Source organism: Staurois parvus, unplaced genomic scaffold (assembly GCF_062004578.1).
Source record: "Staurois parvus isolate SC_StPar_1 unplaced genomic scaffold, SC_StPar_1.0 ptg000191l, whole genome shotgun sequence".
Classification (NCBI taxonomy): Eukaryota; Metazoa; Chordata; class Amphibia; order Anura; family Ranidae; genus Staurois; species Staurois parvus.
The window spans coordinates 2,448,999-2,472,399 of NW_028317987.1; the positions used below are offsets into that span (position 1 = coordinate 2,448,999).

At 46.4% G+C, this 23,401-nt stretch overlaps 1 protein-coding gene across 1 annotated transcript in view; it reads right to left on the reverse strand.

Moving 5' to 3' along the window:
- Positions 1 to 22,717, reverse strand: part of LOC149461858 (uncharacterized) — a 37,877-nt gene extending 15,160 nt beyond the window's left edge. The window contains exon 1 of the mRNA XM_089677649.1: positions 21,570 to 22,717. Coding sequence (XP_089533775.1) covers positions 21,570 to 22,707 — 1,138 coding nt within the window. The 5' untranslated portion in view covers positions 22,708 to 22,717. The remainder of the gene's footprint in view (positions 1 to 21,569) is intronic.
- Positions 22,718 to 23,401: the final 684 nt, after the last annotated feature.

Sequence of the window (23,401 nt, forward strand, 5' to 3'; positions counted from 1 at the left end):
ATACAGGCGTAGTCAGGGCTGGAGAGGTGGAATGGTCAGGCAGGCCATATGGTCCTGTAATGCACCACCTGGCGGTACCTCAAGAAACAACGGAATAGGATTCCCCAGAGCATGGAGTCTAAGTCCCAGTCTGTTTGTTCACCAATCCCCCAGATGGTGGGGTTGGACTTTGAGCAGACAGAGACCAGGTCGCGGCCCATGAGTACACCCACCCATGGTAGAGGGATCTGCCAGAGGTATATTCTGGAGAAGAGCCTGACGTGAAGAGGCGGATGAGTACGTGCAGGATGTATGGATGGATGGCTGAGCAAAAGCGTGGTCAGACAGGCCGGGTCGGTAACGGTGGGGACAGCGTGGTACAAGGCAGCAGGCACAGAATAGTTGGGTCACTCGCCGGGTCAGTAACAGGAGATCAGATCCAATGGGGGTATCCAAAAGAAGTCAGACAGGCCAGGGATAAGGGCAGGAGAAGTCAGCAGATCGGATAGGCAGATATGCAGGCCAACAGGTACAGGGGCTTATGGGAAACAACACCAAGGAACCGACTGCAGGCCTGACCATTGCTTAAATACACCTCCTGCAATCAGCCTCAGGTGATGGCTTGATTGCAGGAGTGAGACTCTGGCTGCTGAGAGCATCCGCTGGCCAGCCTTGGTACTGCAGCCCACAAGGCAGGTGAGTCCCACCACCATTGGCGAGTCCATTCCTGACAGACATCAATGCCAATATGTCACTCAGTAGGTTAGTAATGTGAGAGGAGACTGAAGGGGTGAGGTGAGGGATAGAAAGATAGATTTGTTTGTCATTAGCATAGAGATAATGGGAGTTTATTAAGTGACCAAATGAGGAGGTGTAGATGGAAAAGAGAAGGGGTCCAAGGACAGAACCTTGAGGGATCCTTACAGAAAGAGGGAGTATAGAGGAGCAGCCAGAGTTATAGGTAATGCTGAAGAAGCGCTGTGATAGATAGGAGGAGAACCAGGAGAAAGTGGAGTCTCTGAGGCCAAGAGAGTGGAGTTTTTTGAGGAGGAGGGGATGGTCAACAGTATCAAAAGCCACAGAGACGTCAAGCAGTAACAGTACAGAGTAGTGGCCATTGGTTAGGATGAGTATGGAGTAGTGGCCATTGGTTGGGATGAGTACGGAGTAGTGGCCATCGGTTGGGATGAGTACGGAGTAGTGGCCATCGGTTGGGATGAGTATGGAGTAGTGGCCATTGGTTGGGATGAGTACAGAGTAGTGGCTATTGGTTGGGATGAGTACGGAGTAGTGGCCATTGGTTGGGATGAGTACAGAGTAGTGGCCATTGGTTGGGATGAGTACAGAGTAGTGGCCATTGGTTGGGATGAGTACAGAGTAGTGACCATTGGTTGGGATGAGTACGGAGTAGTGGCCATTGGTTGGGATGAGTTCTGAGCAGTGGCCATTGGTTGGGATGAGTATGGAGTAGTGGCCATTGGTTGGGATTAGTATGGAGTAGTGGCCATTGGTTGGGATGAGTATGGAGTAGTGGCCATTGGTTGGGATGAGTATGGAGTAGTGGCCATTGGTTGGGATGAGTATGGAGTAGTGGCCATTGGTTGGGATGAGTATGGAGTAGTGGCCATTGGTTGGAATGAGTACGGTGTAGTGGCCATTGGTTGGGATGAGTATGGAGTAGTGGCCATTGGTTGGGATTAGTATGGAGTAGTGGCCATTGGTTGGGATGAGTATGGAGTAGTGGCCATTGGTTGGGATGAGTATGGAGTAGTGACCATTGGTTGGGATGAGTATGGAGTAGTGGCCATTGGTTTTAGCAGTTAGTAGATCATTAGTGAGGTTTAGTAGGGCAGTTTCAATGGAGTGTAGCGAGTGAAAGCCAGACTGTAAAGGGTCGAGAAGGTTGTTGTCGGTGAGGTGGGAGCTCAGGTGATTGTAGACTAAGCGTTCTAGGAGTTTAGAGGGAAATGGCAGCAGGGAGATGGGTCTTAAGTTGTTAAGGTTGAAGGGGTCCAGGGAGGGCTTGTTAAGTATGGGAGTGATGTGCGCATGCTTTAGAGGGGAGGGGAAGGCACCAGTAGAGAGGGAAAGATTGAAGATGTGAGTGAGGGAGCATAGGATGGAAGAAGAGGGTGACCGTAGTAGTTATGAGGGGACAGGATCCAGGGGGCAGGTGGTGAGACGGGCTTCTGAGAAAACCTTAGTGACCTCTTCAGTAGTAGCGAGGTCAAAATGAGGAAAGTGTTGAGGGAGGTTTAGTATAAGGTATGCTAAGTGGGATGGATGTCTGTGCAGTGGAGAGGCCCCTACAAATTGCATCAATCTTGTTTTTGAAATGATTTGTAATCTCATAAGCAGTGAATGAGGTGCTAGGTGGAGGTTGAGCTGCTTGTACTGGGTGGAGGTGGAGAAAGTAGAGAGTTAAAAGTGGAGGAGAGACAACAAGGACTGGATGACAAGCTATTAATAAGAGTGACAAAGTCGGCTTGTTTGGCAGCATGGAGGGAGGAATTGTATGTGAAGAAAGCAGATTTATATCGGTTGAATGCTTGGTGGGATTTGGTTTTACGACACAATCGCTCCAACGCACAACTATGTAATTTAAGATTTCTGGTGTGGTCAGTCTGCCATGGATGTAATGGTCGGGGCCTGATGCTTCGTGTTGTTAGAGGAGCAAGTGAGTCCAGTGTGGATGACAGTGAACTGTTGTAGACAGCAGTGGCCAGGTCAGGGCAGGACAGGGGAGAGATTCTGTCATAGAGGAGGTCAGTTGCAGAGTGGAAAGGAGCCGGGTTCAAGTTGTGAAGGTTTCTGCGGGTAATTGTTGGCTGCTTGGAGGGATAGGTGTTTGAAGACGAGGAGACTGTGAAGGTGATGAGATTGTGATCAGAGAGAGGAAAGGGGGTGTTTGTGAGGTTGTAGGGAGTGCAAAGATGGGAGAAAACAAGGTCTAATGTATTCCCATCAGAGTGAGTGGAGGACGTGTCCATTGTGTTCAGGACATTTACTACAAATGACATTTTTCTCTCTTTCTTCCTATTTGAATCTTATAAAACAAAGACATAGATATTCCAATCCCCCTAAATATCCCCCCATCCCCCGCCACTAATTAAAGTCATAAAATCCATTAGTATAGACTGATGAGGTGAGAAGGTGACACCTCTCCACAATGAGGAGAATGTTCCGGCCCTGGAAGTGGGGGAATGTTCTGCCCCTGAAGGGGTTAATCTGGGTTCCCACACTATATATGTGTGTATCATCATCTGCTGGAGATAAAAGACGTCACAGTGACTATGGAGGAAGAGGACAGACATGACTATGGAGGAAGAGGACAGACATGACTATGGAGGAGGAGGACAGACATGACTATGGAGGAGGAGGACAGACATGACAGGGGGTTATTGGGTGTAAATAGGAAATAACATCTTCCTACCTGCTCTGCTGCATCTTCCAGCAACATCTCCGATATGGTTCCTGTTTGTACCTGACATCACTTCCTCTATGTACCTGACATCACTTCCTCTATGTACCTGACATCACTTCCTGTGTGTCTTCCATAGAGACTTCCTGTCTGGGTAGAAGTGAGATCCCCACCTTGTGGAGCTCAGAGGAACTGCAGCCCCGAGAAGCGTCTGGTAGTGTGACCCCGGCCTTGTGCTGGGTGTGTATGGACTGTAGATCCTTATAGAGGGGTCACCTCCACTCCCACCAAGGGGGACAGAAATATATGACTGCCTAGTCCAGCCTTTCTCAGCCAGGGTTCCTCCAAAGGTTTCTAGGGGCTCCTTCAGCAATGAACAATTCCTGTCTCTTAGTAACAAATGGCATCAATGATCTGTAAAATCCATTTCTTGGAATACATCACAGGACACAAAGCATCTTTATAAATCCTTCCTAACACTGTTATGCCCACCTACAGGTGATCGGACATTGGCAAACAATAGACAGGACGTCCCCTTGTAGAGCAGATCTCCCACATAGGAAAGGTTTGTAGCAAGCCATAGCCCATAACAGGAGGGGACGGATCTCTGGGATTCCTGAGGGACTCCAAGAAATGGATTTTACAGGTAAACCACAAATGTCATTTTCTTTGTCGCCCATCACAGGACACAGAACATCTTTTACATTCCTTACTATCAGGGATGTCCCACCTAGAACATGAGGGGAGGACAACAAGCCAACAGGTCCCAAAAAACAACCAGAAATAGGAAAGAACCTCATGCAGCAGCCTGCAAAAACCAATGTGTCCAAAGGGAAGAGTCCTTAGTGACTCCAACATCCACCTGGTAACATCATAAAGAGTGCACCGAAGACCAGGTAGAGGCTTCACCAACATGATACACTGAAGGTAGGTAGTGTCATCCCTTATAAAGGGGGAACCTGTCCTTTCATACTGGAAACTGGAGCAACAAGCCGACAAATTCAGGGAATAAACGTAGACATGGAAGCTGCGGGATCCTTCTATTCGGTCCTCAGGAGCCACAAAGAGAAATCCTGTTGCCAAATTGCGGCTGTCAACTACAGGTAACCTGATAGACAAACAAATACCCAACGTGATAAAAACCTATTCCCCCAGTTACTGAGCCTGAGGGTAAAGGGAGGTAATACGCTGTCCTGGCTGAGATGAGGGTAAAGGGAGGTAATACGCTGTCCCGGCTGAGATGAGGGTAAAGGGAGGTAATACGCTGTCCCGGCTGAGATGAGGGTAAAGGAAGGTAATACGCCGTCCCGGCTGAGATGAGGGTAAAGGGAGGTAATACGCTGTCCCGGCTGACATGAGGGTAAAGGAAGGTAATACGCTGTCCCGGCTGAGATGAGGGTAAAGGGAGGTAATACGCTGTCCCGGCTGAGATGAGGGTAAAGGAAAGTAATACGCCGTCCCGGCTGAGATGAGGGTAAAGGAAGGTAATACGCTGTCCCGGCTGAGATGAGGGTAAAGGGAGGTAATACGCCGTCCCGGCTGAGATGAGGGTAAAGGAAGGTAATACGCTGTCCCGGCTGAGATGAGGGTAAAGGGAGGTAATACGCTGTCCCGGCTGAGATGAGGGTAAAGGGAGGTAATACGCCATCCCGGCTGAGATGAGGGTAAAGGAAGGTAATACGCTGTCCCGGCTGAGATGAGGGTAAAGGGAGGTAATACGCCGTCCCGGCTGAGATGAGGGTAAAGGGAGGTAATACGCTGTCCCGGCTGAGATGAGGGTAAAGGGAGGTAATACGCCGTCCCGGCTGAGATGAGGGTAAAGGGAGGTAATACGCTGTCCCGGCTGAGATGGGGGTAAAGGAAGGTAATACGATGTCCCGGCTGAGATGGGGGTAAAGGAAGGTAATACGATGTCCTGGCTGAGGGTAAAGGAAGGTAATACGCTGTCCCGGCTGAGATGAGGGTAAAGGGAGGTAATACGATGTCCTGGCTGAGATGAGGGTAATGGAAGGTAATACGATGTCCCGGCTGAGATGGAAAGGTACAAACCCCTTTAGGTAAAAAAAAATAATAAATAAAAAGCTAAGGTAAAAAAGCCATCTTTGTGAAAGAAGAAAGGATACAAAAGGAAGGTCCTGAATGGACTCAAATAGAGAATTCTCTAAAAACAGAAAGAGATCCCATAGAAACAATGACAGGCTGACCGGAGGAACAACATACATGACATCTAGTACCAACGCATGCAACTAGAAAGTGTAATGTAATCAGCCCCTGAAAGAAGAGACTGCCAAGGCTGAAATCTGACTCTTGATTATACACAAGGCCAGGCACACATTCACCCCCCACCCCAAGAAGGAAACCAAGACACGGACCAAAACAAGGAGGAAACCTCTTAGGTCAACAAAACACAAAATATGATTGTAAAGACCTGCGGGAAGTCTCCCTAATTTAGAATTCCTAGCCTTCAAAAGAGCAGAAACAACAAAAGGCCTCGATACTTCTGTCTCTCAAAACCTTTTTCAGCTGCAACAGTCAATCCAGTATGCCCACTGACACCATAAGGCTGGAAAAATCAGGCTTTGTAACAGCAGGGCTTGACTATCTGGAGATCCAAGGACTTGTGTAGAATCAAAGAAAAAACATGAAGCATGAAGTAAGGAGGGGAACAGTTCCAAAATTCTAAGGCCTGGTTCACATTGCAATGAACAGCTACTATGCTCAGCTTTTGGGCTGGGTACATTCCCCTTGCCATACCATCTGGTAGCCTGGTGTACCAGTTCCTCAATTTGCTGGACCATCCTATGTTTGGAAGGGGCAGGGGTTGTAGCGGAGGGCAGCATTGTGTCCTGTAGCTGGATAAAGCCAGATGGGCCAGCAGCAGGTTTGGATGCTTAAGGCTTGGCTGGATTCAAAGGACAATATAATAACCCTATGCTGGCAGAAAGGGTCAGACGTTTCTGAGTTTACTTCTGTGATGGACACACAGGACTGAGGGCTGCATGTCGTATTAGAAAGAGGTTACCTGGTGCACTGAATTGCTGAGACAGATAGCTACCTGGACACTGGGACTCTGCTCTACTCTCTGATCTTCCAGAAACTTCTGTCTGTGTGGTCCGGATACTGCGGCCAGGACACACAGCCTTCTGAGGACCTGTGATGTGCATATGAAGAACCTCTGCGCACCAGACTATCTGTTTCCCTGACTTGCTGCCTGGACTTCCTAAGTTGGAGCCACTGTTGACTGGTGAGTCCTTGAACCTATGCTCTGTCTATTGCTGCTCATCCCTCATTGTGCCTGGACTATGGTCCTGGACTCTGGAGTAAGTGCCTGCTGGATCCAATTGCTGCCCAGTTCTCTATCCTGTGTTGACTTAGCTCCTTGTCTGCCTGGATCCCTGCCCTGTGCTGGACTCAACCACATGTACACCCGGATGCCTGCCCTGTGCTGGACTCAACCACATGTCTGCCCGGATCCCTGCCAAGTCTGCTGGATTTGACCCTTGCTACATCCTACCCTGGTCCACCTGGATCACTGCATTGTGTGATGGACTTACCCACTGCTACACTATACTCTGGTCTCTCCAAATCCATGCGTTGTGGGCTGTGTACATTTCCCTTGCCATACTGCCCGGTGGCCTGCTGTACTGGTTCTCCATTTTGCTTGGCCATCCTACATGGACTATCTATGTGGTATTACATTGCTACCCGGTGGACTATTTTGTTGTGCTTTGTCTTGTTATCTGTAATGTGCCTTCACATTCCCCAATAAACCCCTATATGTCGGTTTTGTGTGATCTGCCTCCATGTGCTCTCTCTCTGCACTTCTAGTTTAAGACTAGTGATGGGCTGAACACCCCCGGTTCGGCTCCCGGTAGAATATTTGAACAGACCAAAAGTTTTCCGCGAACATCAATCCAATCCTAATCGTCTATGGGACTCGAACTTGCAAATTCAAAAGTGCCCATTTTGATGGCTTATATGTAAGGTATTGGCCGTAAAGTGGTATGGGGACTCGGGTGCTGCCCAGAGGGACATGAATCAGGGGGAAAAAAAAATTAAAATAGTACAATTTTAAAGGGGCAGTCATTTTTTTTTGCTTAAAATAAAAATAATAATTAAATATTCCTTTAAATATCATGTCTTGGGGGTCCCCTTAAACTACGTGCAAAGTTGCACATATGTACAATGTATAGAACCTGCTAAAGCAGGACTCGCACCGTAACCCTTCAGTTATTCTTGATGAGTGCAGGATTGGACCCAGCTCTAAAAAGTCTAATTATATGCACCTATCATACAGGTGCAGAAAAATTTTGCCTTGGGTGTTGATGGTGCCTGAACACTGTAACCCCTCACACCTACTTTTGCTGGGTGCAGGAATGGGCCCTGCACTTATAAACTGATAACAATTATAGATAAATGGTTAAAAGAATTGAAATGCCATGCTCTTGTTAAACTTGGGGGTTGGTGGTGCCCTAAACCAAAAAATTGTTCAAAGCTAGCAGGATTGAGGAATAGGATAGGCAACATAGGCAGTCTTCCAGGGATCCCAGATCCCTAACAAATGTAATCAGTTACATCAGCATCAGGGGCAAAATAGTTGCTGTTGATCCAGGACTGATTCCTTTTGATAAATGTCAGCTGGTCAATGGAGTCTGTGGACAGACGCACTCTTTTATCCATCACAAAACCTCCAGCAGCACTGAATGTCCGTTCGGAAAGCACGCTGGATGCAGGAAAGGCCAGTAGCTTGATGGCATATTGAGCAAGTTCTGGCCAGTGATCCATCCTCAAGACCCAGTAACCCAGTGGATGATCAGTTGGAAAGGTCTCCAAGTCTGTCCTTGCCCCTAGATAATCCTGCACCATATGATGCAGACCCTGCCGATGGGTGCTTAAACCTAACAGCCCTGGGTGCTGAGGACTAAAGAACTGTTTAATCGGTCAGCTGGCCGCCTTCTCCACCGCTCTTCCTTTGACAGAATGAAGCCTCAGAAACACGTTGTCCAGGAAATGGTAACCTCCCAGTGTCTGGAGAGGTGTTACACAATTTCAAGGCATCCTCAGGATGTTTCATCCTCTGCTCCCTCTGGGAAGACTGGATGAGCTCTGCACCTTGACCCTTGTAACGTGGATCAAGAAGGGTTGCCAACCAGTATTGATCCCTCTTCTTGATAACACAAATCCTCAGGTTCTGGCGCAGGCTTTGCAGAATCAGGGAGCCCATGCAGTGTAAGTTTGAGGAGGCAGGAGATTCTGAGTCCTCTGGGTCACTGAGGATGACATTGTCAGGAACTACCTCCTCCCAGACATGTACTACTCCAGGCTGGGTTTCTGGGGACTGAAAAGTGTCCCTTGAAGACTGCTCTATGTGATCCTCTACTTCCATGCTGCTGCAATCCTCCTTCACTTCCTCCTCCTGCTGTGTGTTCTGTGGCCCCACAGGAATGGTTTCTGCATAAAGGGGGCCTTGAGAGGACAGGACATCCTCCTCTTCCTCTCGCTGTTCTGCCTCAAGTGCCCTGCCCATGATTCCACATAGTGTGGAACACTAGAGGGATAGTGTCACTTATGCATGCAGTTTCACAGCTCCCCATCCTTGTGGCCTCCTCAGATGGTGACAGGACAGTGCATGCATCCATTATCAGCAGCCACTGGCGAGGTGAGAAGAAGCCAAGCTCCCCTGAGCCTGTCCTTGTGCCATTTTCACACAGGTACTCATTGATGGCCCTCTGCTACATGTGCAGCCACTGCAGCATTGCCAATGTGGAGTTCCACCGAGTGGACATGTCACAAATGAGTTGGTTGGTTGGTGGGCAGATTGAATTCCCATTGAATTTCAGCCAGCCGAACACTGGCCATGTATGACTGCTGGAAATGGCCACAGACTTTTCTGGCCTGCCTCAGAAGATCTTGAAAGCCTGGGTACCTGTTCAAGAAACACTGCACCACCAAATTCAGGATGTGTGCCAAGCATGGAACATGTGTCAAGTGTACCTGTAAGAAGACGGAGAGAAGGTTGGTGCCATTGTCATATACAACCATTCCTGGCTCAAGCTGTCGTGGCATCAACCACTTCTGAGCCTGCCCCTGCAGAGCTGACAGAATCTCTGGCCCGGTGTGGCTCCTGTCCCCTAGACAGACCAGCTGAAGCACCACATGGCATCTATTAGCCTGACTGCTTATGTAGCTCCTTGAACGCTTATGGAGCACTGCTGGTTCAGAGGACAATTCAGCAGAAGAGGCCATAGAGGAAGAGGAAGGGGAGGGGGTGGAACATGTTGGTTATGTGTTATAGAAGACACTGGTAGTGATAGCAGAATTCAGACTTTACTTGTGTGGCTTAAGTTGCAAACATACAGAGCACATTTCTCAGCAGACATATTACAGACACATTACTTCCAGAAGATGATAGAGAAGAACAGGAAGAACCAGCAAGTATTACATATATACAACTAGTAACCTTTAGTGTACAGTGCCATCTACTGGTCAAGTGACATTAACAGAGAATACTGTATATAGTACATTATAGTACATGCTGTTGCATTCCCAACACCCCTTCTCAACGGCATGTGCATAATTATATGACATTTAGTCTCTTTTGTAGAAAACAATAACGTTCCCTTGTTTTTGGATAATCTGGTTCCATTGGTGTTTTCACTTCCTTTGCATCTTGCATGTGAAACTGTTGTAACATTTCTGTAATTTTCTGACTTCGGTTAAGAAGATAGCTTCCATCCTCTTCCCGCTCTATTTGAATTCCTAGGTAGTGAGTAATGTTCCCCAACTCTTTAATTTCAAAATTTTGTTTCAGTTTGTGAACTATTTGGTCATAGTCCCCTTCTTGTTCAAAACACGTCAAGATGTCATCGACGTATATTAGGATGTATGTCCATTTGCTTCCGATGGTTTTGCGACCAGGAGGGAGTTCTGTTAGTGACCAAGTTTTATTTTCTTGAAGTGATTTTATTTCTTCTTCAGCTGCTTTTCTCCACTGATCTGCTTCCCTTCTCGGCAAAGTTTCTATGTCTTCCCAGGATGTTGGCTCCTGTGTTTGATGTGTTTTAGCAGCGTATGATAACCTGTGGGGTGGTATCCCTTTTGTCATTCGTGAGGATCTTCTGATTTCTTGTTGTTCAGTGGGTTCTATTGGCTCGTTGATTGTAAGTTCCACTTCTTGTTCTGGCTCTTGTCCTGCTTCGCATGGGTCAGTGTCTCTTGCCGATTCAGCGTGTAAATCCTCTCCATATTTTTCAAGAATTGTATTATCTGATGCTTCACTTTCATCAAAATAAACACTGCGGCTTACTGTGACCTTGTTGGTCTTTGGACAAAGGATTCTATATCCCTTACTCTGCTCACTGTAGCCCACCAGAATGCCTTCTATGGCTTTGTTCTCCAACTTGGAGAGTTTCTGACTTGGAATGTGGGCATATGCTTTACAGCCGAACACTCTGATGTGTCCTACGTTAGGTTTTGATCCATTCCACAGTTCATATGGTGTACTCTCAATAGGTTTTGATGGGAGCCTGTTTTGTAGGTATGTTGCAGTGATTATTGCTTCTCCCCAGTATTTGTTAGGTAAGGCAGCGTCCGTAATCATTCATCTGGTCATTTCTACAAGAGTGCGATTCTTTCTTTCAGCTACACCGTTTTGCTCAGGAGTGTATGGTACAGTTGTTTGGTGTATAATACCTTGTTTCTTTAGGTATGATTCCATCTCTTTATTCATATATTCCCCTCCATTGTCAGTGCGTATTATTCCAGGTTTCCTTTGAAACTTGTTGCTTGTCATAGCTACAAACTCTTGAAGTTTTTCTAATGTCTCACTTTTGTGCTTCATTAGATACGTTATTGTGTACCGGGAATAATCGTCGATGAAAGTCAGTAAATATCTGTTCCCGCCAGGTGTGATGGTTTTCATTGGTCCGCACACATCACTGTGTATCAGTTCCATGGGTTTAATGGTTTTACTCTGACTGGTCTGTGGAAGAGAGGTTCGGGTGGCCTTTGCTTTGATGCAACACGTGCACTTGCTGAGTGTGTGGCAAGGCAATATTTTCATGTCTTCTGATAGACCTCTCTTTGCAAAATCCTTTATAGCTTCTGGGTTTGGATGCCCCAATCTTCTATGCCACAGGTGGATGCACTTGTCATGTGGGTTATGAGTTGCCGCATTAGCCTTCTCACTTTCAGTGATGATTTTGTACAGATGTTCATTTAATCTTCCTCTTGCTAAAATTTGCTTTCCATTTTGAATTGTGCATTCATTACCTCTGAACTGGACAGTGAGTCCATTGCTTGCAAGGGTTTTAACTGATAGGAGGCTTCCTTCTAGGCTTGGAACATATAGAACATTCTTTACAAGGATGCTCTGCTTGCCCCCTGATGGCGTTTTGCAGTTCAGAAATCCCTGATCATTACCTTCCGCTGTAATACTTTTCCCATTTGCTAGGAAGACTTTATCTTTTACACTAAAATCAATTTCTGTGAAGAATGTCTTGTCGCTTGTCATGTGACTTGTTGCCCCTGAATCAATGTACCATCCGTGTGGGGTACTATTCTGAGTCACTTTAAAGTACCATTCCATGATGTACTTTCATTTTCTTTCATGACTGCTTTAGCTCTTTCTCTTGTGGGTAGCTCCCGCTTTCGCTGTTCAGCTTTCCAGATTGAACAGTTCTTTTTCAGGTGACCGGCCTTTTTGCAGCGAAAACATACCCTGGTTTCTTTGCTTTGTCTTCTGCCTTCATGCACCTTCAGAGCTGCCTCTGGTCTCTCGTTCTCTTCACTATGCAAATGTTTCTTTCTTCTGCTGTATTCATCAATTAATTTTCCCTTAACATATTCTAGCGTCAGTTCAGCTTCCGGTCTAGTTTCTAGAGCATTTATAAGGGCACTGTATGATTCTGGAAGGCTGCACAGAAGTATTGACACAACATGGTTGCTTTTTAATTCTTCACCTATTGCACCCAGCTGGTCCACAATTTCTAGCATAGCATTTACAGTCATGGCCGAAATTGTTGGCACCCTTGATATTTTTCCTGAAAATCAAGTATTTCACACAAAAAAGGTATTGCATTAACACATGTTTTGCTATACACATGTTTATTCCCTTTGTATGTATTGGAACAAATATAAAACAGAGGCAGAAAAGCAAATATGACATAATGTCACACAAAACCCCAAAAATGGGCTGGACAAAAGTATTGGCACCCTTAACTTAATATTTGGTTGCACACCCTTTGGAAAACATAACTGAAATCAGTCGCTTCCTATAACCATCAATAAGCTTCTGACACCTCTCACCCGGAATTTTGGACCACTCTTCCTTTGCAAACAGCTCCAGGTCTCTCTTATTGGAAGGACACCTTTTCCCAACAGCAATTTTAAGATCTCTCCACAGGTGTTCAATGGGATTTAGATCTGGGCTCATTGCTGGCCACTTCAGAACTCTCCAGCGCTTCTTTGCCATCCATTTCTGAGTGCTTTTTGACGTATGTTTGGGGTCATTGTCCTGCTGGAAGACCCAGGATCTTGGACGCAAACCCAGCTTTCTGACACTGGGCCCTACAGTGCGACCCAAAATCCTTTGGTAATCCTCAGATTTCATGATGCCTTGCACACAGTCAAGGCACCCAGTGCCAGAGGCAGCAAAACAACCCCAAAACATCATTGAACCTCCACCATATTTTACCGTAGGTACTGTGTTTTGTTCTTTGTAGGCCTCATTCCGTTTTCGGTAAACAGTAGAATGATGTGCTTTACCGAAAAGCTCTATCTTGGTCTCATCTGTCCACAAGACGTTTTCCCAGAAGGCTTTTGGCTTACTCAAGTACATTTTGGCAAACTGTAGTCTTGCTTTTTTATGTCTCTGTGTCAGCAGTGGGGTCCTCCTGGGTCTCCTGCCATAGCGTTTCATTTCATTTAAATGTCGACGGATAGTTCGCGCTGACACTGATGCTCCCTGAGCCTGCAGGACAGCTTGAATGTCTTTGGAACATGTTTGGGGCTGCTTATCCACCATCCGGACTATTCTGCGTTGCAATCTTTCATCAATTTTCCTCATCCGTCCACGACCAGGGAGATTAGCTACAGTGCCATGGGTTGCAAACTTCTTGATAATGTTGCGCACTGTGGACAAAGGCAAATCTAGTTCTCTGGAGATGGACTTGTAACCTTGAGATTGTTGATATTTTGCCACAATTTTGGTTCTCAGGTCCTCAGACAGTTCTCGTCTCCTCTTTCTGTTGTCCATGCTTAGTGTGGCACAGACAGACACACAATGCAAAGGTTAAGTGAACGTCTCTCCTTTTTATCTGCTTTCAGGTGTGATTTCTATATTGCCCACACCTGTTACTTGCCCCAGGTGAGTTTACAGGAGCATCACATGCTTGTAACATTCTTATTTATCCGCAGTTGTGAAAGGGTGCCAATACTTTTGTCCAGCCCATTTTTGGAGGTTTGTGTGACATTATGTCGAATTTGCTTTCTTTCCTCCCTTTTTTTGTTTTGTCCCAATACACACAAAGGGAATAAACATGTGTATAGCAAAACATGTGTTAATGCAATACGTTTCGTGAGAAATACATGATTTCCTGGAGAAATATCAAGGGTGCCAACAATTTCGGCCATGACTGTACATGTTCACCCATTTCCTGCCCTTTTTCCAGCCTCATCTTATACAGTTTGCGTAGTAGATATAGTTTACTGTTTAGGTTTGCACGTTCATGCAGTCTTTGTAATGCAGTCCACATACCTTTAGCTGTGCTTTCTTTCCTTATATGAATGAGCTGATCGTCCTCCACTAACAGGCTTATGACTGCTTTTGCTTGTCTGTTTTTTCTGTCCCATTCTTCCGGGTTGTCATTGGGTCTGTCCCATTCTTCCGGGTTGTCATTGGGTCTGTGTATATCTAGTACCGGCCACAAGTCATCTTTGGATAACAGCATTTCAAGCTTAAACTTCCATACCTGGTAGTTGGTGTTGTTGAGCTTTGCTATTGTAAACTTCATATCTGAAGCACTTGCCATCTTTCAGTGAATTGGTAGGATTGTAAATGCAGCACTTACTTGCTTGTAGTTTTCCTTTTTCCAGTGTCTGGAGCTGGGCCCATAGCCTGTTGGTTATGTGTTATAGAAGACACTGGTAGTGATAGCAGAATTCAGACTTTACTTGTGTGGCTTAAGTTGCAAACATACAGAGCACATTTCTCAGCAGACATATTACAGACACATTACTTCCTGAAGAGATGATAGAGAGGAACAAACAAGTTTTCAGATATACACAACTAGTAACCTTTAGTGTATAGTGCCATCTACTGGTCAAGTGATAATAACACACAATACTATATATAGTACATTATAGTACATGCTGTTGCATTCCCAACACCCGGCACCCCCCTACTCACGCCAACCACCACAACCCCCTCAATCTCATATCTGTCCCCCTCCTCCCCACATCCACCCCTCCCCTCTCGGTTGCACTCCTGAATGCCTGTTTGGTTTGCAACAAGCTCACCGCCATCCACGACCTCTTTGTCTCCCACTCCCTCAACCTCCTAGCGGTCACCGAAACCTGGATCCAAGCCACTGACTCCACCTCCCCTGCTGACCTCTCCAACAGAGGCCTCGTTTGGACCCATTCACCCAGACCGAGCGGACGCAGAGGCGGAGGGTTTGGTATGCTCCTACCACCGCGGAGCACCTTCCAGGTCCTCCCTATCCCCCCTCCCTATCCTCCTCCTTCGAGGCCCACTGCATCCGGCTCTTCTCTCCCACCCCCCTAAGGATTGCGGTAATCTATCGGCCTCCTGTTCCGCATCCCTCTTCCTAGAGGACTTCGCCGCCTGGCTTCCCTTCTTCCTCTCCTCCGAGCTACCGACCATCATCCTAGGCGACTTCAATATCCCGATCAACGCCAACAGCCCGGCTACTTCCCAACTCCTCCTTCTAACCTCCTCCTTCGCGCTCACACAGCACACTCAGTCCTCCACCCACTCCAACGGAAACACCCTGGACCTCGTTTTCTCCCACCTCTGCACCCCCCATGACTTCACTAACACCCCCTTCCCCCTCTCTGACCACCACCTCCTCACATTCTCCATCTCCCCCTCCCTCAACTCCCCCCCAAAGCATCTAACCATCACCCGCAACCTCCGCAATCTGGACCCGACCCATCTCCACCCAGCAGCTGACCGTCTGTATGACAGTATCCTCCCTCTGTCATGCCCTGACCTGGCCACTACTGCATACAACGACTCACTGTCAGCTGCCCTTGACTCCCTGGCACCCCTAACCACACGTAGCATTAACCGCTTCAACCCTGGCAAAACGACCACACAAAATGCCTCAAACAACGCAGTCACGCCCTGGAGTGCTTATGGTGCAAAACCAGATCCCCTCCCGGGTTCTCCCTCTATAAAGCTGCCTACCTCGCCTACACCACCTCCCTCCACGCTGCCAAGCAAGCCTATTTCATAACCCTCATCAACACCCTCTCCACCTGTCCTCGTCGGCTCTTCTCCACTTTCAAATCCCTGCTCTCTCCCTGTGGTGGTTTATGTAAGAATTTATTCTACTTATGAAGGGCGGTGTCCTTTTCCCTTAAACAAAATATTACAGTGCCTCCAGCCGTTAAAATACGGCAATTATTTAATGAACCAATAATTTGGACACCTTGATAATTTGATCACCACTTATTAATATACCTTGAGTCCTTTTAGCCAGTATGATTTCGTACCATACACACAAAAATTGCCTTTATAATAAATAAATAGATAAATTTATTTATGTACAAAAATTATATATATATTAACACAAAGCGCAAAAGACTGGTGATGAATGGATACTGGTACACACGATCAAAGATATACTATACCAATTCTATACACCAAACAATTCTTCTAGATAGTAATAAAGATTAAAATCAAATTTAGTGATAAGTGTTAATTTATAGTACTTCAGAGGTCATTTCTCCCAAAACGTGGCCATAGAAATGTGAGAAAATATTCCCTGATAAATCGTACTATAACCAATTAAAAATTAATTAATTATGCAATATCTATAATTTCAATATTACACCAAACAATTCTTAGCAGTAATAATATGGATCTCTCTATATATATATGAACACCCAATGCAATTACTATCACCCCAATGCAATTATTATCACCCCAATGCAAGAGAGGAAATATAAAATACAATATTAATTCTTAACAATCTCACCACACCCAGAACCTGGATTATGACGCCTCCCCAGTGCATTCAGCTGGCAATTGAAGTTCCTGCAGAAGAATGGCCGCAGGGAGCAAGTGAGAGATAGTGCAATAGGTGGTAGTGTTTAAGAAAAAGTGTAGGATGGTAGAAGTTCAGAGATTTAGGAGTCTAGTAGAAGTTTTAGTAGTTTGAAAATATTGAGAAATAGTGTTAAAAGGTCTTTAAGTTTTTCAGATGGGATAGATTTCAGCCTCGTCAGATTTCTTCAGCTTTTCAGATCTCCTTCCGATTGTTGATTGGTTTTTCTTTAGCTTTCTTATTTTTCTTAGCATGAGTCTTTTAGTATATGTTTTTTTTTAGATGAGGTGCATGGCTTTTTTATACCATCCAAACCATTGTTTTAAAAGACCCTCCCAACAGGCTTTTTGATTGGCCGGTCGAGAAGTGTATGTACCTAAGATATCTCTCACCTGTCCACTGGGGGGTCAGTCAGGGATCACAAAACAATTTGAGTATTAATGATGACTCATGCCTCGGGTGGAAACCAAGGTAATTTTAGATATTAAATATACGTCTTATCCAAATATATTTGATTTTACCACTAATGTTTCGGATAGGAACCATAGAAAGATATATGTGCATTCAGTTTTTCATTTCCCTGAGATTCAAACTTGTGTGAAACATTTGCTTTCTGATGGAAACATACAACTGATACCAATTCACAAAATATCTTACTTTTCACCATTTCATACTTAATTTAGTGGTATGCAATCCCCAACTCTGCTGAATAGATTTTGTGTGTGGAACCCTTTATAACATCCCATTGAGATCCCCCACACTTTCCTTGGCTGGGAATATAGTTCATGGGAATATGACAGAGAACCTTATCCATTGTTGGGTGCTTAAAGTACATAGACTGGCCTGTAGTTAAACCTGAATTCAATAGCCTATTGTGACAGTCCATAAAGTTTCCTCTGGGAATCCACACTTTCAAGGTTTTATTTAATCTTCTCAGATCTACAAGTATCGTCTCACCATTGTCATTTTGGTCAGGTGTGATGACTCACTGTTTGGAAGTCCAACGGTGGTATTTTACTTTGTAATTAACTTTTTTCAGGTGAAATCTCATTTTCAACAGACAATGGTAATTGTTGAGAAAACATACTTTGCCAGTCTTCGAGTCACCGACATCAGATCCCACTATTATCTTTCCTGGGACTTGTTTGACCACCTGTAGAGATTCAAATAGTATATTGTCTCTGGAACAAGTCTCTTCCACTCATTGTGTGTGTGATTTCACGAGAAGGTCATTTGAATTCTCACCAAGAAAGATTAACCCTTAACAGACGGCTGGGCTTGTTACTGTTGGATTGAAATCATATTTTTAATAAATATTCCCCCAAAAGTCACTACATCCCCCCCACCCCCACCCAGCACCTCACTCACCGCCCACGAGATTGCCAATCACTTCCAAAACAAGATTGACGCAATCCGTAAGGACATTGTCAACTCGCAATCCACCTCTCCACCCAGCCTTCTGCCCTCCTTCAACCGTCCCCTCCCCCGACCTCATAGCCGCACTACCCCCCACTATACCTAATGCCCCACACATCATCACCTCGCCAACACTCCGCTCCTTCAGCTCAACTACCCCCTAGGAGGTCTCTAAGGTCTTCCCTGAAGCCCGCCTCACCACCTGCCCCCTAGACCAAATCCCCTCACAGCTCCTCCAGTCACCCCCCTCCATCATTCGCTCCCTCACCCACATCTTCAATCTCTCCCTCTCCACTGGCACCGTCCCCTCCCCTCTAAAGCATGCACACATCACCCCCATACTCAAAAAACCCTCCCTTGACCCCACCAACCTTAACAACCTTAGACCCATCTCCTTGTTGCCCTTCACTTCCAAGCTCCTTGAGCACCTGCCCTACAATCGCCAAAGCCAATGGCCACTATTCTATCCCCCTGCTCCTCGACCTCTCCGTGGCCTTCAACACTGTTGACCACCCTCTCCTCCTTGCCAAACTGCACTCCCTTGGCATCAAGGACGCTGCTCTCTCCTGGTTCTCCTCCTACCTTTCCCAACGCTCCTTCAGTGTCACCTACAACACTGCCACCTCCCCCTCTCTGTCGGGGTCCCCCAAGGCTCTGTCCTCGGGCCCCTCCTCTTCTCCATCTATACCTTCTCCCTTGGCAAACTTATTCACTCCCACGGCTTCAATTACCACCTCTATGCTGACAACACCCAAATTTACCTCTCCACCCCCCCACCTCACTCCCTCATTCTCTGCCCGCATTGCCCACCTCCTAAACAACATATCAGACTGGATGTCGCTCCACTTCCTCAAACTTAACCTATCCAAAACCAAGCTCCTGGTCTTCCCCCCACCCCGTGCCCCCCCCATCCTCTCCATCACTACTAACAACGCCACCATCTCTCCCACCCCACACGCCAAAGTCCTGGGTGTCACCCTGGACTCCCACCTCTCCTTCCTACCCCATATCCAACTGCTATCTAAATCTTGCAGGCTCCACCTCGGCAACATCTCCAAGATACGCACATTCCTCACCCCAGACACCAAACAACTCGTACACTCCCTCATCATCTCACGCCTGGACTACTGCAACTCCCTCCTCACTGGCCTCCCTCATCATCTCACGCCTGGACTACTGCAACTCCCTTCTCACTGGCCTACCCAAACGAACACTATCCCCACTCCAGTCTATCCTGAACTCAGCGGCGAGACTCATCCACCTCACCAAGCGCTCCACATCTGCCTCCCCCATCTGCCAATCCCTTCATTGGCTCCCAATTGCCCAACCCATCAAGTTCAAGCTGCTAACCCTGACCTACAAAGCCATTCACAACGCCGCCGCAAACTACATATCTGACCTTATACCCAAATACTATCCTACCCGTGCCCTCCGCTCCTCTCAGGACCTTCTGCTCTCTAGCTCCCTGGTCTCCTCCTCCCACGCCCGATTGCAGAACTTCTCCAGGACATCCCCCATCCTCTGGAACTCCCAACCCCAATCCATCAGACTGTCGCCTACCCTCCTCACCTTCAGGCGCACCCTGAAAACCCATCTCTTCAGGGAAGCCTACCCCAACCTCACCTAACACCCGACCTCACCTAACAACTAACCTCCTCCACTCCTCCCACCACTCCATCCCCCACAGCCATCTCCTCCTGTACCACCTTCCCCTCCCTCCTAGATTGTAAGCTGGAAAGAGCAGGGCCCTCGATCCCCTCGTGTATTGTATTGTTACCATCTTGTCTCATGTTCTGTCCCCCCCCGCTACTGTACAGCGCTGAGCAAACCCTTTGGCGCTATATAAATACTGTATAATAATAATAATCCTAACAGGAGTTCTGTCATTTTTCAGGATGTCAGGAAAAACATGTCCTCCGTCAGTAAATGTTCATGTTGTGTCAGTAATAAAAGTCACGGAGGGTTGGGAACCCTGCAAGGGGGGCAGAGATATGTGACTGCCTAGTCCAGCCTTTCTCAGCCAGGGTTCCTCCAAAGGGTTCTAGGGCTTCCTTGTCACTTCATTGGGCTGTATATGGAAGTGTCACCGACCAGCCGTTTCTGGATACACAGCTTTGTCATCATTGCACACACACAGGATTTTGTTTTCATTCAATACATTTTTATTACAATTTCACTTTTAACAAGATTACAAAAATAACCAGGAAATAGTAAAGGCAGAAATCCGATTGGTCAGGAAGATCCCTTGTCTGGAATGTGGGGGCGGAGTCATTATTATTGGTGTACAATACAATACACAACGTGTTCCATTATTATAACAAAGTATTGTAGAAAAGATCCCAACATAGAAAATGGGGGAAAGGAGGAAATAAAGGCGGATATGAAGGGGAATCTGTGTACGGGGAACACCTTAACAATCACCACCATTTTATTCTCCAGGGCCTCTGATGTCACAGAATAGATGTTTGGGGGTTTATCTCATCTTCAGGACCAAAATCTGCATTTTCCCATGTGTGCAAAATCATGCAGAAACAGCTCTGGCAGTGAGAGGGTTAATGTGGGCTAGATGGGATCCCTCTGCTGGGGTGACATTAGAGCTCCCCCTAGCTGCAGCCTGGTAATAACATTGCCCTCCAAATATTGGACATAATGGGGGATTTTTCCTGAAATACAGCAATCAATAACAGCAGCACAATACCACATTATGGCCACTAGATGGAGCCAAAGGAATCAGAGTGTGAAATAAAGTATGCCTAATATTCGTCATGGCCGGGCGAATGTCACTCACATTCCTTCTAACTTTTTTTTTTTTTTACTAAACCTCTAAGTGTTTGTGAAAGCTTCCACCATAAATATACTCAGCCAATGAGAGGCGATGACTCCATATTTATTACAGGTACTTCTATAGCACTGTCCATTTATACATAAATTGTTCATTCCCATCAGTCCCCGCCCCCGAGGAGCGTACAATCTAAGGTCCCTAACTCACATTCATACATACACATACTAGGGGACAATATACCTACCAGCATGTCTTTGGCATGTGGGAAGAAACCAGAGTACCTGGAGGAGACCCATGCAGGCACAGGGAGAACATGCAAACTCCAGGCAGGTGGTGCCATGGTTGGGATTCAAACTAATGACCCGAGTACTGCCAGGCAGAAGGGCTAACCACTGAGCTGCTATCAATAGCCAACCCGGTCCCACACTTCATCCATGTCTTTGGGGACCTCTGATCTCCTTATGAACTGTTTCTTCCATGATGAAGATCAGCCATGGAGTATATCTGAGGTGTATATCAGGGTGTGCTTCTTCCCCACATGAGAGCTGGGATGTCCAGCAACATTCATCTAGAAGACATTTCCCGCACTCAAGGCACTAATACACCTCCAGGGTTGTGTGGGACCCCTGATGTGCAGGAAGACAGGACTTCAGTGAGGAACATTTCCCTCACTCAGGACAGGAAAGTGGCTTCTCCCCCGTGTGACATCTCTGATGTTTGTAAAGATTGGACTTCACTGAAAAACATTTCCCACACTCACAACAGGCATACGGCTTCTCCCCCGTGTGAGATCTCTGATGTGTGTAAAGATTGGATTTCTGTGAAAAACATTTCCCACACTCAGGACAAGCATATGGCTTCTCCCCCGTGTGAGATCTTTGATGTGCGTGAAGATTAGACTTCTCTGAAAAACATTTCCCACATTCAGGACAGGAAAATGGTTTCTCCCCCGTGTGCAATCTCTGATGAATACGAAGACTGGACTTATCAGAAAAACATTTCCCGCACTCAGAACAGGAAAGTGGCTTCTCCCCTGTGTGAGTTCTCTGATGACTGTAAACATGGAACCTCATTGAAAAACATTTCCCGCACTCAGGACAGGCATATGGCTTCTCCCCCGTGTGAGATCTATGATGTCTGTAAAGACTGGACTTGTCTGAAAAACATTTCCCACACTCTGCACAGGAATATGGCTTTTCCCCTGTGTGAGATCTCTGATGTCTGTAAAGATCAGACTTCTCTGAGAAACATTTTCTACACTTAGGACAGATATAAGGTCTTTTCCCTGTGTGAGATCTTTGATGCTTAACAAGATCTGATTTTGCTACAAAACTTTTCCCACACTCAGGACAAGAAAATGGCTTCTCCCCCTTGTGAGATCTCTGATGTCTGGAAAGATTGCACTTCTGTGAAAAACATTTCCCGCACTCAGGACAGGAATGTGGCTTCTCTCCTGTGTGAGATGTTTTATGCTCATTAAGACGACATTTAAAACGGAAACATTTCCCGCACTCAGGACAGGAATACGGCTTCTCCCCCCTGTGAGTTCTTTTATGCACATTAAGATGGGATTTATAACAGAAACATTTCCCGCACTCAGTACAGGAGAAGCTCTTCCCTATTGGAAGGCCGGCCTGGTCCCGCACAGTCTGAGGTTCCTCAGGATACGAGGAATCCGATGGTCCATCTACACTGGGTGGTGCCGGATGGACATTGGAGGGAGCCGGGTTTTCTCCTGGACTATACTGTGTGATGTCCTCATCTTCTACTTCACAGTCTGGAGACAAAGTGAGACAATCCTCGGAGGTTTTCCTCATCTCCCGGCCATGGACTAAAATACAAAGACAAAGAGGATTACTAGACAGGAGCTGATTGGTTCCCCCAAACCAGGACTCCGCCCACATCAGGCAGCTTGGTCTCTGAGGAGTTTACAATTCCACCCTCAAGGGAACTAGGAAATGGCTCCTCTGATCTCCTACCAGGTCATTTCTTTATTCATGGACCTTAGTCAGAGAGTGAGGAAACAACCAGAACTGTCTTTTATAGGAGGGACAGTGATGAGGGGATTATAGGACGAGGGTCCCCACCCCCTCTATCACTCATCGCCATCTTCCCAACACAAGAAGTACTGCACTTCCTTATTTACTCCATGATTTAGTCATGAAGAACAGCGGGGCTGAGCCCCACCAGAGGTCAGAGAGTGAGGATGGGGGGAGAACAACCAAGATGAAGACTGGACTGATCCTGAAGACCACCATCATTGGGGTATTGACTCCTCCCTCATTATCACTTTCTGTTTAAGGGTCCAAAGTTGGAGGATGTTATCACATTATTATCACCATGTAAAAGTCTGTGCTCCAATCACATCATCCGATATAAAATGTCCAGCTGGGAGGAAATGGGTGGAAAATAATTAAGGCCTAAAGTGAAGGAAATGTGTATTTGCTCCCCTGCTGATGTTGAATGTTCGCCCCTCACACAGAAATGATCGGTCTAACAATTGAATGTTCG